Source organism: Palaemon carinicauda, chromosome 34 (assembly GCF_036898095.1).
Source record: "Palaemon carinicauda isolate YSFRI2023 chromosome 34, ASM3689809v2, whole genome shotgun sequence".
Classification (NCBI taxonomy): Eukaryota; Metazoa; Arthropoda; class Malacostraca; order Decapoda; family Palaemonidae; genus Palaemon; species Palaemon carinicauda.
Window position 1 is genome coordinate 65466595 of NC_090758.1, and position 18576 is coordinate 65485170.

An 18576-nucleotide genomic window follows, 5' to 3' on the forward strand; every position below is an offset into this window, starting at 1 on the left:
CCGAGAATACTATCGGCATAATATAACTAATTCCTAGCAATGAAGACTATATAACTAATGATATTTAATTAGTTATGAGACTGGGAACGCTGTTCTGGCTAACTAAATTAAATATGCGGTGCGAACAGCCGCGTCGCAACATGACGCCTCCGGTCAAGGCACAGCTCTGCCACAAAACACAAGATTTTAGGAAAAATATTCGTTACTTTACGGCCAGAGCTTATTTATACAATACAAGAACATGGTACTCAACTTTCCAGAAGAAGGCGAGGCTGAAGGTTGCGACATGGCGATAAGAAAGGTGAAATTAAGATCACTGGGAAAAAACAAACAATATAGATGCGCTACAAGAGAAGGAATGAGGATAGACGTTACATCACACAGTATGGCGGACAGCAATGGCTGCCGTTTGTTTACGTCGCGAGGTACCGTAACAATAACGTAAGAGGATAACTTTGGAACAGCTCCTCAGTTATTCACCACCTTTCCCCCTCGAAGCGTAAACGCTATGTGTGGTGCAGATAGCCATGTGGCATGTCAAAGCATACGTATCGTGTTGATTTACGATATCCTAAAGGGAAACCTTTAGGGTACTCGCGCCGAAAGTTAGAAATCTGTGATAACCTTTGGTTTAATTCTCTGGGAATATCCACTGTAGACATATATACCCTCAGGAAGCTACTAAAGGAACCTTCCATCAGGACGTCATGGCTTGAGCCCAAAGATGTTCTTTATATAACTATATTTAGCTTGGGCATATAATAACTTTTCTCATTTTCCAGTTATTATTATTATTATTATTATTATTATTATTATTATTATTATTAATATTATTATCATTATTATTATTTTGATTTTCTTATAGCCTGTTCGGAGCTAAAGTACAAAGCTCTTAAACTATGGCAATCATTAGGAAAACAGAATTCAACCTCTCCCTACGGGGAACATTGAAATCACTATAAAAAAAAGACCCCTTTCAAACATCTTGTATCTTACCCAAATGGTAAGAAAATGATTGAAGTAAGTATCATCGATGCCTGCATTTCAATAGATGGAACACAAATTAAAGTAATTTTGCTTGCAACAAAGTATTCTTACCTGAATCTCATTGTATCGGTATTCTTAGCAGTATTTATGAGAAGCAGGGTACATATTCCATATATAACAGTGATCATACTTCAAAGTTATTGGCATCTTGAAACCAGTAATGAGGAGCCCAGATAAGTGCCCCATGATTGAAACCAAAGTTTCTTAGCATAAAAGAATAGCAGATATTTTTCCATAAAAATGAAAGAGATTCATGATATTTAAAAACTAAATTAACAGTAATGAGAACATAAGCAACATGTAAAGAAATTGATATATAATGATAGATACGATCCATACATTTTGAGTCTACCCTAGAAGTCAAATAAAATTGGTTAACACGGTAGAGCCAACACACTATAAAAGTCGAAGTACCTTCCTGTATAGCCACTATAACTAAAAGGAGGAAAGTAAGGATGGTTTTAAAAAATAATACTTGTAAGGAAGATAAATAAGCAAATAATAAAATGCAAGCTCTTTTATAAAACACCAGGTGTCCATGGCATTTCTATCAAGTATGCCTAACACACCATTTCAAAAAATGAAAAGGGAGAGAAAAAAGCCTGAGTTTACACTTCAGCAAAAGAACTCTATCCCAAGACATTTGGAGACTATGGTAGAAAGGCAATGTTACTATCCAAGAGATGACAACAATTGTGTAATTTGGAAGTGTCTTTCTCCTAAGGAGAGCATCTTACCATAGGTAAAAAGTAGCCAGAGGACAATTACACCTCAGTAGTGAACCCATTTGGTGAAAAAGAATATATTGATAATCTGAGTATTGCTAGGTGCATGAGGAAAGAGGGAAAAGTGGAAAGGATAGGCCAGAATATTCGTTGTGCAGGCAAAAAAAAAAAAAAGAAAAAGAAAAATTGTGAATAAAAAGAAGATCAAGGCAGGCAAATGCAACAGGGATGTTAATTTTATCACAGTAACATGCAGGACCTTTCGACAATTCCTTCAGGATTGTCCAGTAACTTTAGAGGTTTCTTTATAACATGTTGAAGTACCAGGATTATTAATTTTACCTGAGTAGTAAGACCCTGTTATGCCGGAACTGTCATCACTTCCCGCAGGATTGTCTAATCTTTGTTTTCCCTTCCTCTGAAGAGGCACAAGTACCAAGAACATAATCTACAGGGTAGTAGCTGTGGCTGGATGTCAAAAGATCAGCCCCTAAACCCTTGAATCGCTCCAACTGACAAACGTCTCCCCAGCACAAACTTTCTCCTTTACTTGCCCCATCATAGCTTCCATTCGTTTCTTCATTCGTTCCTCATTCTCTCGCATCCTTATCTCAACCACCTCTTCCACTCTCTCTACAGTTCCCTTTAGCGCTTTCAGTTCCTTTCGCATCTCCTCATTCTCATACCTTAACCCTTCCTTTGTCGTGCAATAGCTTCTCCTTACACTCCTTACTTAGCCGTAATTCCTCCCTCAATAACTTGTTTTGCTCTTCCATTTTTTCTTTTTTATTTCTTCAGTCTGAAATCTACTTCTTAATTCTATCAGTCCTTCGTCGAAAAGTCCAGTTATCAATTCCACCTCGGCATTCCTTCTTCGGGTGCCAAAATAATGTAACAGGATACACACAAAAGCAATCCCTACACCCATGATCACTTTAACAGACAATTGTTCCATAACGCTAACTTTCCTCTAACTTTATTAGCAGCGGGATTCTTGAAAAAAAGGACATAAAAACAAAACATAATATTAACACCATATATTTCTTAATCATAATTAATTACTTGAAGGCTAGAAAAAACATCCAAATAGAAAAAAAATATATATCAATCACAAAAACTTAATACTAAGCACAGACAAACAAATCACCATAACCTAAATCTTCAAAAAGAAATATACAGTAGATAAATATCTCTGCACGTGTGAGCACGGACACCATCACCAATACTCAGAAAAAAAAACCCTCACAAAAACCGACACCAACAGAGTTCTCAGATAGTACCAAAATTACTTAAAACTAAAATAAATAATCACAGCCAAGTTAACAATATATATACTGTATGTATGATTGTGTGTGAATACTGGCGTCCACACAAAACCCAACAGACCTTCATAACTTTGTGGCAAACGGTAGAACCCTAAGTCAAACTCTACCGCACACTCACTTCGTATACCAGGACCAGTTAATCATAGTCATCCTCATCATCAGTAATCCAAACAGAAACTCCTTCAGATGTGCTGGGTCGTTATGGCATCAATATTAATAAAATCGTTCAGTGTAGGCAAATCAAAATCATAATCGTAATCCAGGCCAGCAGCAATTGGTCAAAAATTTAACAAAAAAATATCTTCCCAAAGGAGGAATTGCGGCCTGTAAATGAAAAAAGAAAAACACTTACGAACACTCCTAGATAACTAAACTATCTCACTTTAATCAATGATAAATAGGGAACTTTCTAGTATTCAGAATCACTCCTGGCAAAGATAAATAAATTGTACTTACTGATGAAATAAACAAACACTTCCATGCTGGTCGAAATAATATAAAGTAAATCCAGCACTCGAATCACAACTGCCTCTTGCTGCAGTCAAATAAAAAAGATAGCATTTGCCCAAGACATTTACTATTGTCTTAACCTAGCTAAAAGCAAACAAACAACCTTAATTATACGAACAGTCTTTCTCATAACAAACAATCATTACACCACCTCTCTCTCTCTCTCTCTCTCTCTCTCTCTCTCTCTCTCTCTCTCTCTCTCTCTCTCTCTCCCTCTCTCTCTCTCTCTCTCTCTCTCTCTCTGGATTTGGCAAACAACAAAAAATAAATATGAATAAAACAAAAATTAATCCTCCCATGTACCATTACCATTATATGAATGCATGATCTATGAGCACTTTAGCAGGATATATTGAATTTTTTGTATTTGTTTTGTGTGTGTGTGTATGTGTTGGTGGGGTCCTTTATTAGAACAAGTAACATTTCCAGGAACTTTAATTACCTTGCCGTAACAGGACTATCCTCTGCATCCAGGAACTTTCAGCTGTCCCTCTTAGATTGTTTGTGAAATCTGTTTGGTCTTTAACAGAAAGTATAACATTACCAGGACCATTATTTACAAAAGAGAATCAAGTCTATGCTTTTTGCTCAGGAAACAAGCTTACTTCGAGCATAAGTGTCTAGGTGTTTGGGGGGAATTTATCAGGATTACCATTTACAACTCGGTATCAAGACTATGTTCATTAGGCAATAGCCATTCTTACTGTTGACCAGATTACCACGGATTTTTTTGTGGTTTTAAGGGAATGTAACATAAGAAATATCATGAATTACTCAACAGTACTTGGACCATACTCTTTATGTAAAAAATATAGGAGCTTTCAGCAAGATTGTTTGTGATTTTTCCAGTCTTTCAAGTAACATTTTATACTTTGTGGAACGTTAATTATGCTGCTATGCCTGTAGGATCCATTATCATATTCAACAAAATTGTCCAAGATTTTTTGTGGCTATAACGAAACATGTAACATCACCGGAACATTATTACACAGCAGCACCATTTACCTTTGAAAGGTTGGGGCCATTTATCGACCCTCCCTGGTAAGAACTTACTACTCAGTGTCTGGAATGAGTTGACAATTAGATATGTGATTCCAAGAACACACTCACTTGCAGTCCTACCACAAAATTTTCGAGACAGAAACTTTTTTTGTATTTGTAAGGGATTGCAATACCAACACTTCTTCAGGTTTAACCATTTATGTACACACTATTTGTGGGACTATATTTTACCAACTCAATTGAGAAACCTCGTCCTTCCTGGTCCATGCGACTGTCCCCTTGGAATATTTTGCAATGGTCTTCCTTTAATCTATCTGGTTATTTTACCAGTGATAGGGGAGATGTCATACTTCATAAAGTCAACTGATCATCAACTCATGAGACTTGGAAGAATTACAAGACTCTCATGCTGCATCATGGGAAGGAAATAACCTTCCTTGCAGACCAGTCAGCAAACCAGAGGACCAATTGGATTTGGAAGAGGAGGAATACCTTGCTGTAAACCGTCTCAAAATATGTGGTTGGCTCAACCATAAGGTGGAAATATTCAGTTTCCTATGGCACAGGGATGAAGGTGGCTGCAAAAACTGGGGAAATATACAAATACAAATAAATATGAAAATAATATAAAATACCACCTTTATTCCTGGTACAAAAATTAAGGAAGGTGTGAAAATTGGGAACCTTGAATAATAGAAGATAAATTTAGAAAAAAAAAGAGATGCAACCTTCATTCATGATGCAAGAATGGAGGATGGTGCAAAAATTGGGAACTAAATTTAAGCAGAAAATAAAATTTAACCTTTAATTGTAATGTATCTATAACATATGTATAAGTGATATTATTGTAAGGGTTTAATAGCGAATTGTACTTTTGATTATTATTATTATTATTATCATTATTATTATTATTATTATTATTATTATTATTATTATTATTATTATTATTATTATTATTATTATTATTATTATGTTCTCAATTTCCAGTGTTATTACTCTTCGAGACGTGGTTGTCGTTTGTCATTTGTCGTTTGTCCTATTGTCATTCCTGTCCTTTATGATCTTTGGGTTCCTTATATATGGAAGTTTAATTTTAATGTTTTGTTAATAATTTTTGCATTATATTTAAATCTCGTTTGATCATATTCTCATTCAAATACCTTCATTTTATTATTATTTTGGTCCATTAAACCCACCTGCTAAAATGGTAAATGACCCTTCTCTCTCCCGACTGTAATAATATTATGGGGGCCCGACAGGGATCTACTTGCTAAACTTGGTGGGTATGTAATAATTGACAAATTCGTTAAGAATCAGTTGTTTTTTATGTAGTTGGTGACTCGTTATTCAACCTTACGTGATATAATCATCCTGAGTTATAGTTAGTTAGGTGACTGTTTTTGTGTTGTTAGACCGCTGAAGAATCTATTTTTATTGTGCATAAATTTTTCGGTGACAGAAAGTGAACACTTCTGTTTTAGTAAACGACTGCCAGTGATCTTGTTATGGTTCCCCCCCCCCCCCCCCCCCCCCACCACCACCTTCCTCTCTTAACCGAGACTCAGTGCGCGGGTTAAAAAGTTAATCTGGGCTTATAGTCTTTCCCTGGGTCCTTAGATACCAGTCTCTTGCATTTTTCCTTTTCTGTAAAGTGTAAAGAATTTTTAACGCCTCGACATGTGTGTGTGAAGTTACCGCTCTAATCAAAGTGTAGTAAGTTACAGTTGTTAGCTGAGCGACGGTACTTCCTTTTGACTTAATTTTTGGTTTGAACCGGGAGTAAAATACTTCCAGTGCGTCCTTATTCATTTGCATTTTCCCGTATCTAAAATGTTTTTTGTGTAAATATTTGAATAATCTGTTACTATTTTATGCGTGGTTTATGGTTTTATGCGGAGTCAGTGCCTAATTAACTTAGCTCCGATTTAAGAATTGTAAAAATCTAATTCAGTTGTTTATATTGTTCTTGAAGTTTCTTTTTAATTTTCACAATAGCGAAGTTTGATACTCCAAAGTTTGTGGCGGATCCTTCCTCTAAATTGCATACCCTTACCGATGCTAGGAAGTCTGAATTAATGGGAATAGCAAGGCATTTAGACCTTGAGGTACGTTCTAGTATGCGTAAGTTTGACATTAGGAAAGTGATAATAGCTCACTAAATGCGTATTGGAACCTTTGGTGACGAAGCTAGGCAGTAACTTGTTCCAGAAACCCTTTCCCTTACAAGTGAACAAAAGCTGGAGTTTGAACGTCTTGCAGTCGAGCGTGAAAAAGCTCAGTTAGCTTTGAGACAGGAAGAGTTAGCTTTGCAAGCCACTGAAAAGAGAAGTGAATTTTTGAAATGGAGAAAGAAAAATAAAGAGAAAAATTTGAAATGGAGAAAGCTAAGTTAGAATTATGGCTAGGGAAGAAAGAGAAAAGTTTTGAAAAGGAGAAAGCTAAATTAGAATTAGAAGCTAGTTTAACTATCAAGGTGGAACAAGAGAGCACTTCAAGCAATCTTCAGAATAGGCAAATGAAACAAGAGTTATCTCCCTTTGACCGGACTAAAAATATAAAGTTAGTTCCTTTATTCACAGAGTATGATCCAGAGGATTATATTTGGGTATTTGTGGAAACTGCTAATCACCTTAATTGGCCTGCTGAACAGTGGGTATGGCTCAGTAAACCTAAATTGTCAGGTAAAGCTGCTCAGGTTGTTAGGTATCTGGATGATACTAAGAATTATAAACAGGTTAAGAAAGCAATCATAGATGCATTTTTCATAACAGAGGAAGTATATAGACAGGCTTTTCGTAACTTATGTAAATCAAATATCCAAACTTTCCTAGAACTCACTTCTGACAAGCTTAGAGCTTTCAGGAAATGGCTTAAGTATGCTGAAGTAACTTCTCTTGAAGAACTGATGAATTTAATGGTTCTTGAAGAATTTAAAAGGAAACTTCCCATTAATGTAATGCTCTATATTGAAGATGGGCAGGAAAAAAATTTACTAAAGGCTGCTTCCTTGGCTGACACTTATTCCTTAATACATAAGTCCATTCCTAATAAAAGAGCTGAGGTTTTTGTAAAACCAGTTTCAGGAAAATCCCAGATTTCGGATGATATTTACAAAGGTTCTGATAATCCTAAATGCAGTTATTTTAAGAAAGAAGGGCATACTATTCGTAATTGTAAGGACCCTAAATGTAAAGGATCTGATAAATACCGTAATGTTTTTATGATACCCAACGTAAAATTTTCAACGTCCCAGAGTAAACCTGTTTCCCATGTGCATGCAAATGTACCAGACGTGTTTGATGATTTTAAGTCTGAAGGTTTAATAGCCTTGGGGGAGAAAGAACAGAAGTCTAAGTTCACTATATTACGAGACACTGGAGCTGCTTTAACTTTGTTGCATGGTAAGGCTTTACCTAATGTTGAGAATAATCTAACTGGTGAGAAGGTGGTTGTAAGGGATCTTACTGAAATCTCATCCATTCCCCTTGCCAGTGTCTACCTTGATTGTCCACTTGTAAAAGGGAAAGTTTGATTAGGGTTAATTGGTACAGAATTGCCGGTAAAAGGAGTTTCATTGCTATTGGGTAATGATTTAGCCGAGAAATTGATTGTACCAAATTTAATTGTAACTGATACACCCATGGATCATAGGGTAGTTTTGGACAAACCTTTGATGGATGATGAGAAGGTAGATCTTAAACAAGCCCAACACATAAAGTCACTCGGTCCGAAACAGGAGAAAAGGTAAATGACTTTGAAGTAGATAGTGATTTCTTAGCTAAGGTAATATCTAGAGATAACTAATAGCTGCCCAGAGGACAAATTGATCTTTATCTTGTTTGCATGATAAGGCTGTTGAAATAAAATCTTTGAATAAATCCCCTTCTTTTTATCATAATAATGGTATCCTAATGCGTTTTTACCGTCCCTCTAACTATTCAAATCTTGATACCTGGAGTGAGAAATACCAAATTATTGCTCAGATTAAAATGAAAAATAGTTATGATAAAAAAAATTAAAATTAGGAAGTTCAACCCAGGAGATCTTGTGTTAGCATATTTTCCTATCCCTGGATCCCAATTTTCCTCCAAATTCTTTGGTCCATATAAAGTAGTTAAAGATTTCAATAACCATACCTATATGATAGAAACCACTGATAAAAGGAAAAGTATTCAAATTATCCATGCCAATGTGCTTAAAAGGTATCATTCCAGAAACACTGAAATTGGTTATGGACACAAAATTGTATATGTCAATGTTGAGGTCAAGGACGAGAAACCTGAAAACTTTATAGGGAAAATCCAGGTCAGTATACAGTCCTCACCCATAACATCGAACTTCTACCAGGAACTGCTCCCATACGACAATACCCTTATCGCATCAGCCCGGCCAAGAAACTAGTGATGAAAGAAGTGGAATATCTTCTGGGAGCCGGATTAGCAAAACCTAGCAAGTCACCATGGGCGTCTCCATGTCTATTAATACCAAAGGAGGATGGCAGCATGCAACTGTGTACACACTACAGGAGAGTAAATTCTGCTACTGTTAAGGATAGTTACCCTTTACTCCGTCTAGAGGACCTTATAGACTCTGTGGGCCAAGCAAAGTATATATCTAAGGTAGATCTCCTCAAGGGGTATTATCAGGTGAAGTTAACATCTAGAGCCAAGCTTATATCGGCTTTCATAACTCCTTTTGGGTTATTCCAGTTTGAAGTAATGCCTTTTGGTTTAACACATGGCCCATCCACATCTCAACTCATAATTAACTACGCTATTCAGGGTCTAGAGGGAGTATTTGCATATCTAGATGATATATTGTGATCGGAGATTCTTGGGAAGAGCTTATGAAACGTTTGAATATGCTCTTTGATAGATTAAGAGAAGCCCAGTTAACAATAAATTTAAAAAAATGTGTTTTTGGTCAAGCTACAGTAACTTATTTGGGACATATTGTGGGTGGAGGTAATGTCAGACCTAAAACTGCAAATGTTAATGCCATTCTTGATTCCCCAGAACCTAAGACTAGGAAATCCCTTAAAAGATTTTTAGGTATGGTTTCCTATTACAGGAAATTCTGCCGTAATTTTGCTTCAGTAGCTGCCCCTTTACATAGTCTTAGCATCCCTAAAAAGAATTATGAATGGAAAGAGAGATGTCAGACAGCGTTTGAACGTATGAGATTTTTTTTGAGTAGTGAGCCAGTCTTACACAGTCCTAATTTTTCTAAACCCTTCTCTTTACAAGTAGAAGCTTAAGACACTGGTGCTGGAGGAATATTGCTGCAGGGAATTGATGGGATACTACAGCCAATAGGATAGTCCTCCAGTAGCTTCAAGCCTCATCAGCTGTCCTACAGTACCATAGAAAAGGAGATTTTAAGTTTGGCTCTTGCTCTCCAAAAGTTTGAATGTTTTCTAAAAGGAGCTCCCGTCATCCATGTCTATACAGACCACAACTCCCCCCCCCCCCACCTTTCTTGAGCGCACCAAGGCCCATAATCAGCGCTTACTAATTGGGCTTTATATCTTCAAAACTTCAATATTCAAATAAAGCACCTTGAGGGCAGTGACAACGTACTTGCTGATGCCTGGTCACAGGCCCGTTCTCATACTTCGCAGGGGATATAAGGTGTTTAACTTTGATCAAGCCACTCCGCTGGGCTTGATCCTCTAGGGGGAGGTATTACACCTTCCACATTATTTTAATTATTGTATATATTTTGCCTGACTGTTTTCCCCTGTATACCACTATCCTTTGTCGTTTCCCAGAAACTTTTTTTTCCTTGTTTCACAATCCTTGATCTTACTTGCTCCGCCCATCCTAAATTTCTTTGACCCCTAAATGTAATTTTTAATCAGTCTCCACTTAGCATCTAAACCAAGGACTTTAGTGTCCGGCAGGGAAGCAGTCTCTTTTATTATAATGTATCTATAACCTAAGTATAAGTGATATTATTGTAAGGGTTATATAACGAATTGGGCTTTTGTTTCAAGTGTTCTCAATTTCCAGTATGATTACTTTTCGAGACCTGGTTGTCGTTTATCAATTGTCGTTTGTCATTTGTCATTTGTCATATGTCCTATTGTCATTCCATCAAAAAATACCAGGTAACTGTATTTGATAGTAGCAGTAGGAATCTCTGCCAAGACACCAACATAAAAAGACCCTGACATTGCCAAGTTCTGTGGGTCTTCCTCTTCATATTTTCCAATGACACGAATTCCCACTGGTATTTTCGTCAAGCACTTATCAAAGTAAGCTAATTGTCGCCCCGGTAAGACACGTACGGAGCCAGAACTTTTGGTACTATTGTACATTACCTTGTAAAAAGTATTGTTTGGTTCACATTTGTCGGAGTACCTCCAAAATTCCTTAACATTCTAAGAAACTTACACAATGATATGCAAGCCTGTGTAAGTATGGGTGGCAGTAAATCACAGCTTTTCAGGGTAGAAACTGGAGTAAAACAAGGATGTGTCCTAGCTCCAGTAATATTCAACATCTACCTCACTTCAGTCACCCTCCTGAGCCACCAACAAGTCAACGAAGAAGATCAATTGAAAGTGCAGTTTCGACTACACGGAAACTTATTATACCTTAAGCGCCTCCAGTCTGTGACAAAAACAACAATGACACACCTAATGGAACTCCAATATGCAGATGATTGCGCTCTGGTGGCTCACTCGCCAGATGGCCCCCAACGCAGACTTACCATTGTCTCATCAATTTACCGAGCCATGGGGCTCAAAGTTAACATCAAGAAAACTGAAATCCTATCCCAGCAAATAATTGCAGGAGATCCCCCAGTATTTCATCTGAATGGGAAAGCCATCAAACAAGCTGATAGCTTCATCTACCTTGGAAGCATCTCCACTAAAAAAACACAATATTGATGAGGAAATGGTTGCCCGGATAAATCATGCCTCTGCATCTTTAGGTCGACTTAGGTCCAGAGTCTTCCTAAATCACCACCTCAAGACGGAAACAAAAGTATCTGTGTACAGAGCTGTCTGCAAGTCCACCTTGCTATATGGAGCAGAATCCTGGACGGCTTACCGTCGACAAGTAGAACAAGTTGAAGCATTCTATATTCGCTGTCTTCGGCATATATTAGGGCTCACATGGCAAGACAAAGTACCTCATTCTGAAATTCTCCACCGTTCAAACCTGCTGAGTATAGAATGCACAATGGCAGAAAAACAACTCAGGTGGATCGGCCACGTCATCCGTATGCCAGAACATAGTCTTCCTCGCCAGGTCCTCTACAGTCAGCTCCCTGAAGCTCGGCGAAATAAAGGGGGTCAGAAAAAGAGATACAAGGACGACATCAAAGCTACGCTCAAGAAGTGAAACATACATGAACAACTAGAAATGAACGCCTCTGACAAACCACTATGGCGCTCACTCTGTAAAGCAGGAGTCAATTAACTTGAAGACTCTCGGAACCAGGCAAGACAACCATGCAGGGAGAGAAGTAAAAACCGTCGAGACCTGACTTGCAAGTTGTGTGGCAGAGTGTGTGGATCCAGAATTGGTCTTCACGGCCATGCAAGATGGCAACATCGACAGCATATCTAACTTCATCACCATCACAGCGAAGCTGAAGTCGTCGTCGATTCGAAGGATAGCAATAAGCATTGTCATTCTTGTCCTGTATGACCTTTGTGTTCCTTTTATATGAACTTAAGGTTAATTGTAATGTTTTGTTAATAATTTTTGCATTATCATATTTAAATCTTGTTTGATGGTATTCACATTCAAATACCTTTATTCTATTATTATCATGGTCCATTGAACCCACCTGCTAAAATAGTAAATTACACTTCACTCTCACGACTGTAATGTATATATATATATATATATATATATATATATATATATATATATATATATATATATATATATATATATATATATATATATATATATATATATATATATATATATATATATATATATATATATATATCATTTGTGTACTGAGAAGATGAATTGCCAGCCCATAAAATGAGCTCCTCTCCTATATAAGTGAGTATATTATATAAATATTATATATATATTATATAAATTTCAATGTATTTCGTATTCAAGATATAACATGTAAATTTACGTTCTTTAAAGAAATTAACTTTTTATTTCACGCATGTTTGGATAAGAAATTTTACGTGATCTGTTTGAGAGTGATATTTGCTCATACATGACATGAACAAGGGCCTATGTGGTGTTTTTTTTTTTTTGTATTAAGTATTGCGTAACGTTTGAGAGAGAATGAGCAGTAACCTGTTCTTTGGAAAATTCTGTCCCATGTGCTTTGGAAATTTTGCGAAGGACAGTGATAGAATGTTATGTTTTTTTCTCATTTCTGGGACAAAGGGTGGGTGGAGCTGAGCGAGAGAGCAGTTTGGGGCGGCATGAGTAGCGTTCAGGAGAGCGATACTTGGTAACTCTGTCGCTTTTTGACCAGACACCCACGCTTTTCAGCTCGTTGAGAAGTTTCTGGATGCAGTTAGGCTTTATATAAAAGGCAGCACCAGGCATACATAGACATATAGAGAAATTGAGCCTTAAGAACGTCTATCACCTCTATCCATCTTGCCTGGAGCTCAGAGTATTGTTTTGAAAGTGCTCAATACCTATAGTTTTTTCTTCTCTAAGTGACTATATACCCCAAAGCATATCATGTGTTGAAAATATACGTAAGACGAAAAGGTGATTTTGAATTCATTGTATTTGGTTGAGTGTTGGCATTATGTAAAGTCTTTGTAACTGCCCTATAGGAAGGCTAGGTATTTGTATTGTGATCTGATTATCTATTTTCATTAAGTGTCAACCTTAAATATTTTTTTCAGATTTAATTTCAAGTGAAACAAGTATATTGTATAAATTTCATGAGTGTTATTTCATTTCTTAGTCCCTGGTTTATTCAGATATAATATTTCAAGTCAAGATAATAATTAGTTTTCAGATCGTAACATTCTTTTCCCAATCTGACTTTTGCTCAGTGTTAATTTTTTAAGAGATTTATTTTTGTATTATATAAATTCTTTTCTTAGAATATTAGTTCATTTAATATACATGATTTTTTGTGAAGAGTGAATTACTTCAATCACTATTTTTTAGAATCCTATTCGATCGGGTCTCGTTAAGAATCAGAATAAGTTATGAATAATTCTCATGAGTAATTACCCATTTTAGTTTTGAGTGTACTGAAGAAACCTTTGGATATTCAGTGTTTTATATTTCATGTAATAATATTTCAAAGGGTAACAGTTTTAATGAAAAAGCAATCAAATGACTTTGGATTTCGAGGGTTTTATTAACACGGCAGTCACACTATATATTATAGTATATATTTGGTTCCTAGTCACAGGCTATGGTATAAAATATTTTCGTGCCCAGACCAGGGTGCCATAATCTAGTAATATTGTTTTGGTGCCCAGACCCTAGGATTGTGCAAGTCGGTTTTAAATATTGGTGATAACTGTGCCGTATTTTGGATAATATTTTGAATATTACAGTGTTGTTGGATTGTTTGGATATATTTTTGGAGAAGAATTTAATATTATTATATTACAAGATAGCTCACATTAATATACAAGAGTTTTTGAAAAACACGTGTATTCAGGATATGTCAGAAGCTAATGTAACTAAAGCTCAGTGACTCTCTATTTTAAAGGCATGTGGAGGCCATGCAACGAGTTGGAAGATTAAAGCCCAAATCAAGTGTATATCCTTAGAAACATTGATAAACTCGGAAAAGACGTCGGAAGAAAAAATTGTTTAAGCTCATAAACTGTTGGAGGCACTGAGGAAGAATTTTTAATGAAGCAAAGACTGGTTGACCCATGAACTGAAGGCATGAAAGCTGATATTGATGTGGAGGTAGAGATTAGACAGATTACAGTAGAGGAGAACTTGATCAAGTGGAAAATGATGGCGGAAGAGAAAGAAGAAGCACTGCTGGCCAGGGAAATGGAAGCAACACGGGAAGAAAGAGAGAAAGAAATGGAAGCAATATGAGAAGATGAGAGAGAAGAAAGACGACGAGCAAAAGAAATATAAGTAATGCGAGAAGATGAAGAGAGAGATATCGCAAAAAACGCAAGATTAATGGAAGCAAGGCGAGAAGAAAAAGAGGTGGAAGAAGCGAGGCATGCATGGGAGTTAGGACTGTTGAATGCCTGTGCCCAGTTAACAATGGAAAACGAGCCGGACCCATCTAAGTACTATCCAATGTTTAATGTATCGGAAGACAACAGAAGATTCACAGAAGAGTCGCCAGATGAGTTTTTTTATGTTTTTGAAACAGTTGCAGCAAAAATGAAATGGCCAGCAGATAAATGATGTGTGTTATTGCAGAGTGTGCTCTTGGGAAGGGCCGCAGTGCTTAATTATCTTTCTCCCCGGAACAGAGGATGGAGTATCAAGAAGTGAAAAGGAGCCTGCTACAATTGTATCAGATGGCACTTTGATATTATAATGAAAAGTTCCGAAGTTTGAGAAGGGACGAGAAAACTGTTTTCCTGGATTACACTTATAAGGTACAACAATGTTTCAGGAGATGGACAGAGGCTAATAACGTAAAAGGAGATGGCTGATTTAGAAAAATTAATAATACTAAAGTAGTATCTACAAGGAATTACTAAACATATTCAAACGTTCTTGAGAGAGAGAGAGAGAGAGGTAAAGAAACCTAATAAAGCAGCTTCGCTGAGTGAATATTGTAATATTATCAGTCATAAGCCCGCTTAGGGCATGAAGTTTCAGCCATCGTTCTGTTCAAGTGTCAAAAATTTGCCGAAACTTGGAAACAAATTAAGTAATAGCTACGGAAACAGGTTCAACCGTTGCTACAGAAGTAACACTGGTACAGTCACTAAGCAGAATGCGATAGTACCACAGCAACAAATGTTCAATCGTCCTCATTCAAATATCGTGAAAGACGTGTAAAACGATGCTATTATCTGTTTTAAGTATAGCAAGAGAGTCCATATCAGTTTGGAATGTTGGTCAAAATAACCGAAAGAAGTCACCCAATTGATTAATTATAATTCGAATTCACAGAATACAAAGACGAAGAAGCAGTCAGGAAAGGACGTAGAGGGAACTGAGGATATGGGCGACACAGGTTGTAACCATTAGTGTGGTGGTAAGAGGAGTACACCCGTTGGTTGATCAGTCTCTCATAGAAGAGTCAGTTTGTTTGAAAAAAATAGAAGGTGAGGAGGTCAATGCTATTTGCTCTTTAACACTGTCATACGAGTTAGTAATAAGTAATTCTGACTTTGATATAAAGGATTAAGTGTCGCAGGAGTGACGTCCTGCTGTGTAATGAGATTGATGGAGTGCCGTTCATACCTTGTCCCATGGTAACTGAGAAATCATATAATTATAGGCCTATGACTCAAAAAGGACTCCTCGTATTTGTTTCCTAGTTTTGTGAAGACAAAGAGTATGAAAAAGAAAATGGCTACTGAAAAAGAAAAAGAAATCAAAGGAACGATGAACATAGACGATTCGTTTTCCAAAGATGAGGATTCCCTTGATGGTGCATATGAAGAGAACTCCTGAGTATGCCCAAGCGAAGAGGAATGACAAACGAGTAGAAAAGAGACAAAGAAAAAATGGACCTGGAAGAAATGAATCTGGAGGATCTGTTTTCCGAAGAAGAAAATTCCTTGGATGGTACACAAGAAAAGATCTCCCGAGTAGGCCCGAGCGAAGAGGAACACGAGTAGACGAGAGGAGAAAGAAAAAATTAACCTTGATAAAAATGAAATTGGAGGATTTTTTTTCCTAAGAAGGGGATTCCCTTGATAGTACGCAAGAAAACTCTTAAATAGACCCGAGCGAAGAGGAACGACAGATGTGTGGAAAAGAGGACAAAGAAGAAATTGACTTTGAAGATATAAAAAATTCAATATTAGAAGTGGGATAGGTGAGTAGGAAAAGGCTGATATGATTGCAACGAAAGGATGCAACATTAACAGAGTTATTGTACCGTGTGGTGGAGGAGACAGTTGCAAAGGAGTCTCCAATCTGTTATTATCAGAAGGATTGGTTGCTTATGAGAAAGCATAGATATGCCGATATCCCTGGAAATGCCGAATAGGGGATATATCGGCAGATATTAATTACTGCACCAATGAGAAGACAGGTGATTGCTATTGCACACGAGAGGGGACATATGGGACAAGGGAGACGATGGAGAAGATAATGAAACACTGTTTCTGGCCTGGCATGCATAATTACATGAATTACTTTTACTGTGCTTGTCACGTATGCCAGATGGCTTAAAAGCCCAACGAGTGAATGATGGATGCTCCCTTACGCCCGATGGAAGTAAGAGGACCCTTCAGAAAAGGACCGATGAAAATGTTAGCAGAAATATGGAAGGACTAAGAGAAAACTGAAGGAGAATAGGTCAAAAATTTTAAGAAAAGGATTGGCAAGATAAGGAAATTTTCCTTAGAAGGCAAGAAAATGACGAGTCAAGGACGGATGATGAATGGTTTTTGGTAGGAAAAATACTAACAGAAAGGTTTGAGGATCCTTCAGGAAATGACGAAAGAAAAGGTTGGCCGGAAGAGGGAAGGATCATGAGAAACGTACAAAGGAAATGTCAAGGATTAGAGGGAAGGAATACGCATGTTAAGGAAATTTTCCTTAGAAGACGGGGAAACTAGTCAAGGACTGAGAAAAAAAAAAAGTTTGGTATGAAGGGTATGAGAAGAAAGTTTAAGGTGGGACCACTCCAAATTATGGAGGAGAGCAGTGACCGGATCTATATTATGAAGATATCAGAAAAAAGGGAAAATCCGAGGAAGGCCATCTCAACTTCGAAACTAATACTTCATGCAAAAAATTTAACAGAGAAATTCCTTATCTAAGTGGATGCATCAGATAACGGGATTGGAGCTGTCTTATTGTGAGAAAACAAGGAAGGAAGTCTTCATCCTACGAGTGTTATGTTGCTGAAGCTGAAGAAGCAGCAACGAGTCAACTCGACAGTTGGAACAGAACTGCTGCCACTGATTATAGCCATAAACAAGTTTTTAATTTACATTAATCGACCACAGAATGAGATTACATTGTACTTGGATCATAATCCTTTACCTTTTGTGAATAGGATGAAAAATAATAATCAAAGGTGAACTAGGAGATCGTTTTGTTTGTAACTGTATTGTAATGATGTAAAGCATATATGAGATTGAGGTAATTGGGTACCATATTATTTATCTCATGCTGAATCGATGGGTTAAGGCCCGAAATAAATCATCTTATTTATTGGGAGTTATCTTACGAAACTGGTCTTGTGTAGAGTAAATAAAATAGTTTAATAATGATTTTATGTATATTTCATTTCTGCATTGAAGTGATTAATGCCAGCCCGTAAAATGGGCTCCTCGCATGTAGATGTAAGTATTTTCTGTAAATTATGTGAGACTTTCGTCGTTAATTTCATTGTATTTGTTATTCAAATCAGTACATACAAATTTACGTTACTTTATAGAATAAACTTTTTTTTCACGTATTTATTGTTTAAGAGTGTTATTTGATCATACACGGCATGAACAGGGGCTTATATAATGTTCTTTTACATTTTTATGAGGAATTACCATATGTTTGTTGAGAGAGATTGCACAGTATCATGTCCTTTGGAAATATCTGTACCCTGTGCTTTGGAAATTTCGCGAAGGACCTAGAGATAGGATGTTATATTTTTTTTTATTTCGTTGACAAAGGATGGGCAGAGCTTGCTTACTGAGAGAGCCATCTGGCGTGGCATAAATAGCGTTCAGGTGAGCGATACTTGTTATGTCTGATGCTTTTTGCCCGGCCCTCATGCTTCCCAGATCCTTGGGTAGTTTAGGAAGCAGTTAGGTTTTATATAAAGGCAACACCAGGTTCACATAGACAGAGAGAAATTCACCCTCAAGATCGTCTCTCACATCTCTCCTTCTC

At 36.9% G+C, this 18576-nt stretch overlaps 2 protein-coding genes across 2 annotated transcripts in view; one reads left to right on the forward strand and one right to left on the reverse strand.

Annotated features, from left to right (window-relative positions):
* Positions 1–18576, reverse strand: part of LOC137626993 (uncharacterized) — a 120478-nt gene that overhangs the window by 32763 nt on the left and 69139 nt on the right. The window lies entirely within an intron of this gene.
* Positions 6984–8141, forward strand: LOC137626994 (uncharacterized). Its single transcript, XM_068357979.1, has one exon. The coding sequence runs from the start codon at positions 6984–6986 to the stop codon at positions 8139–8141; it is 1158 nt and encodes a 385-aa protein (XP_068214080.1).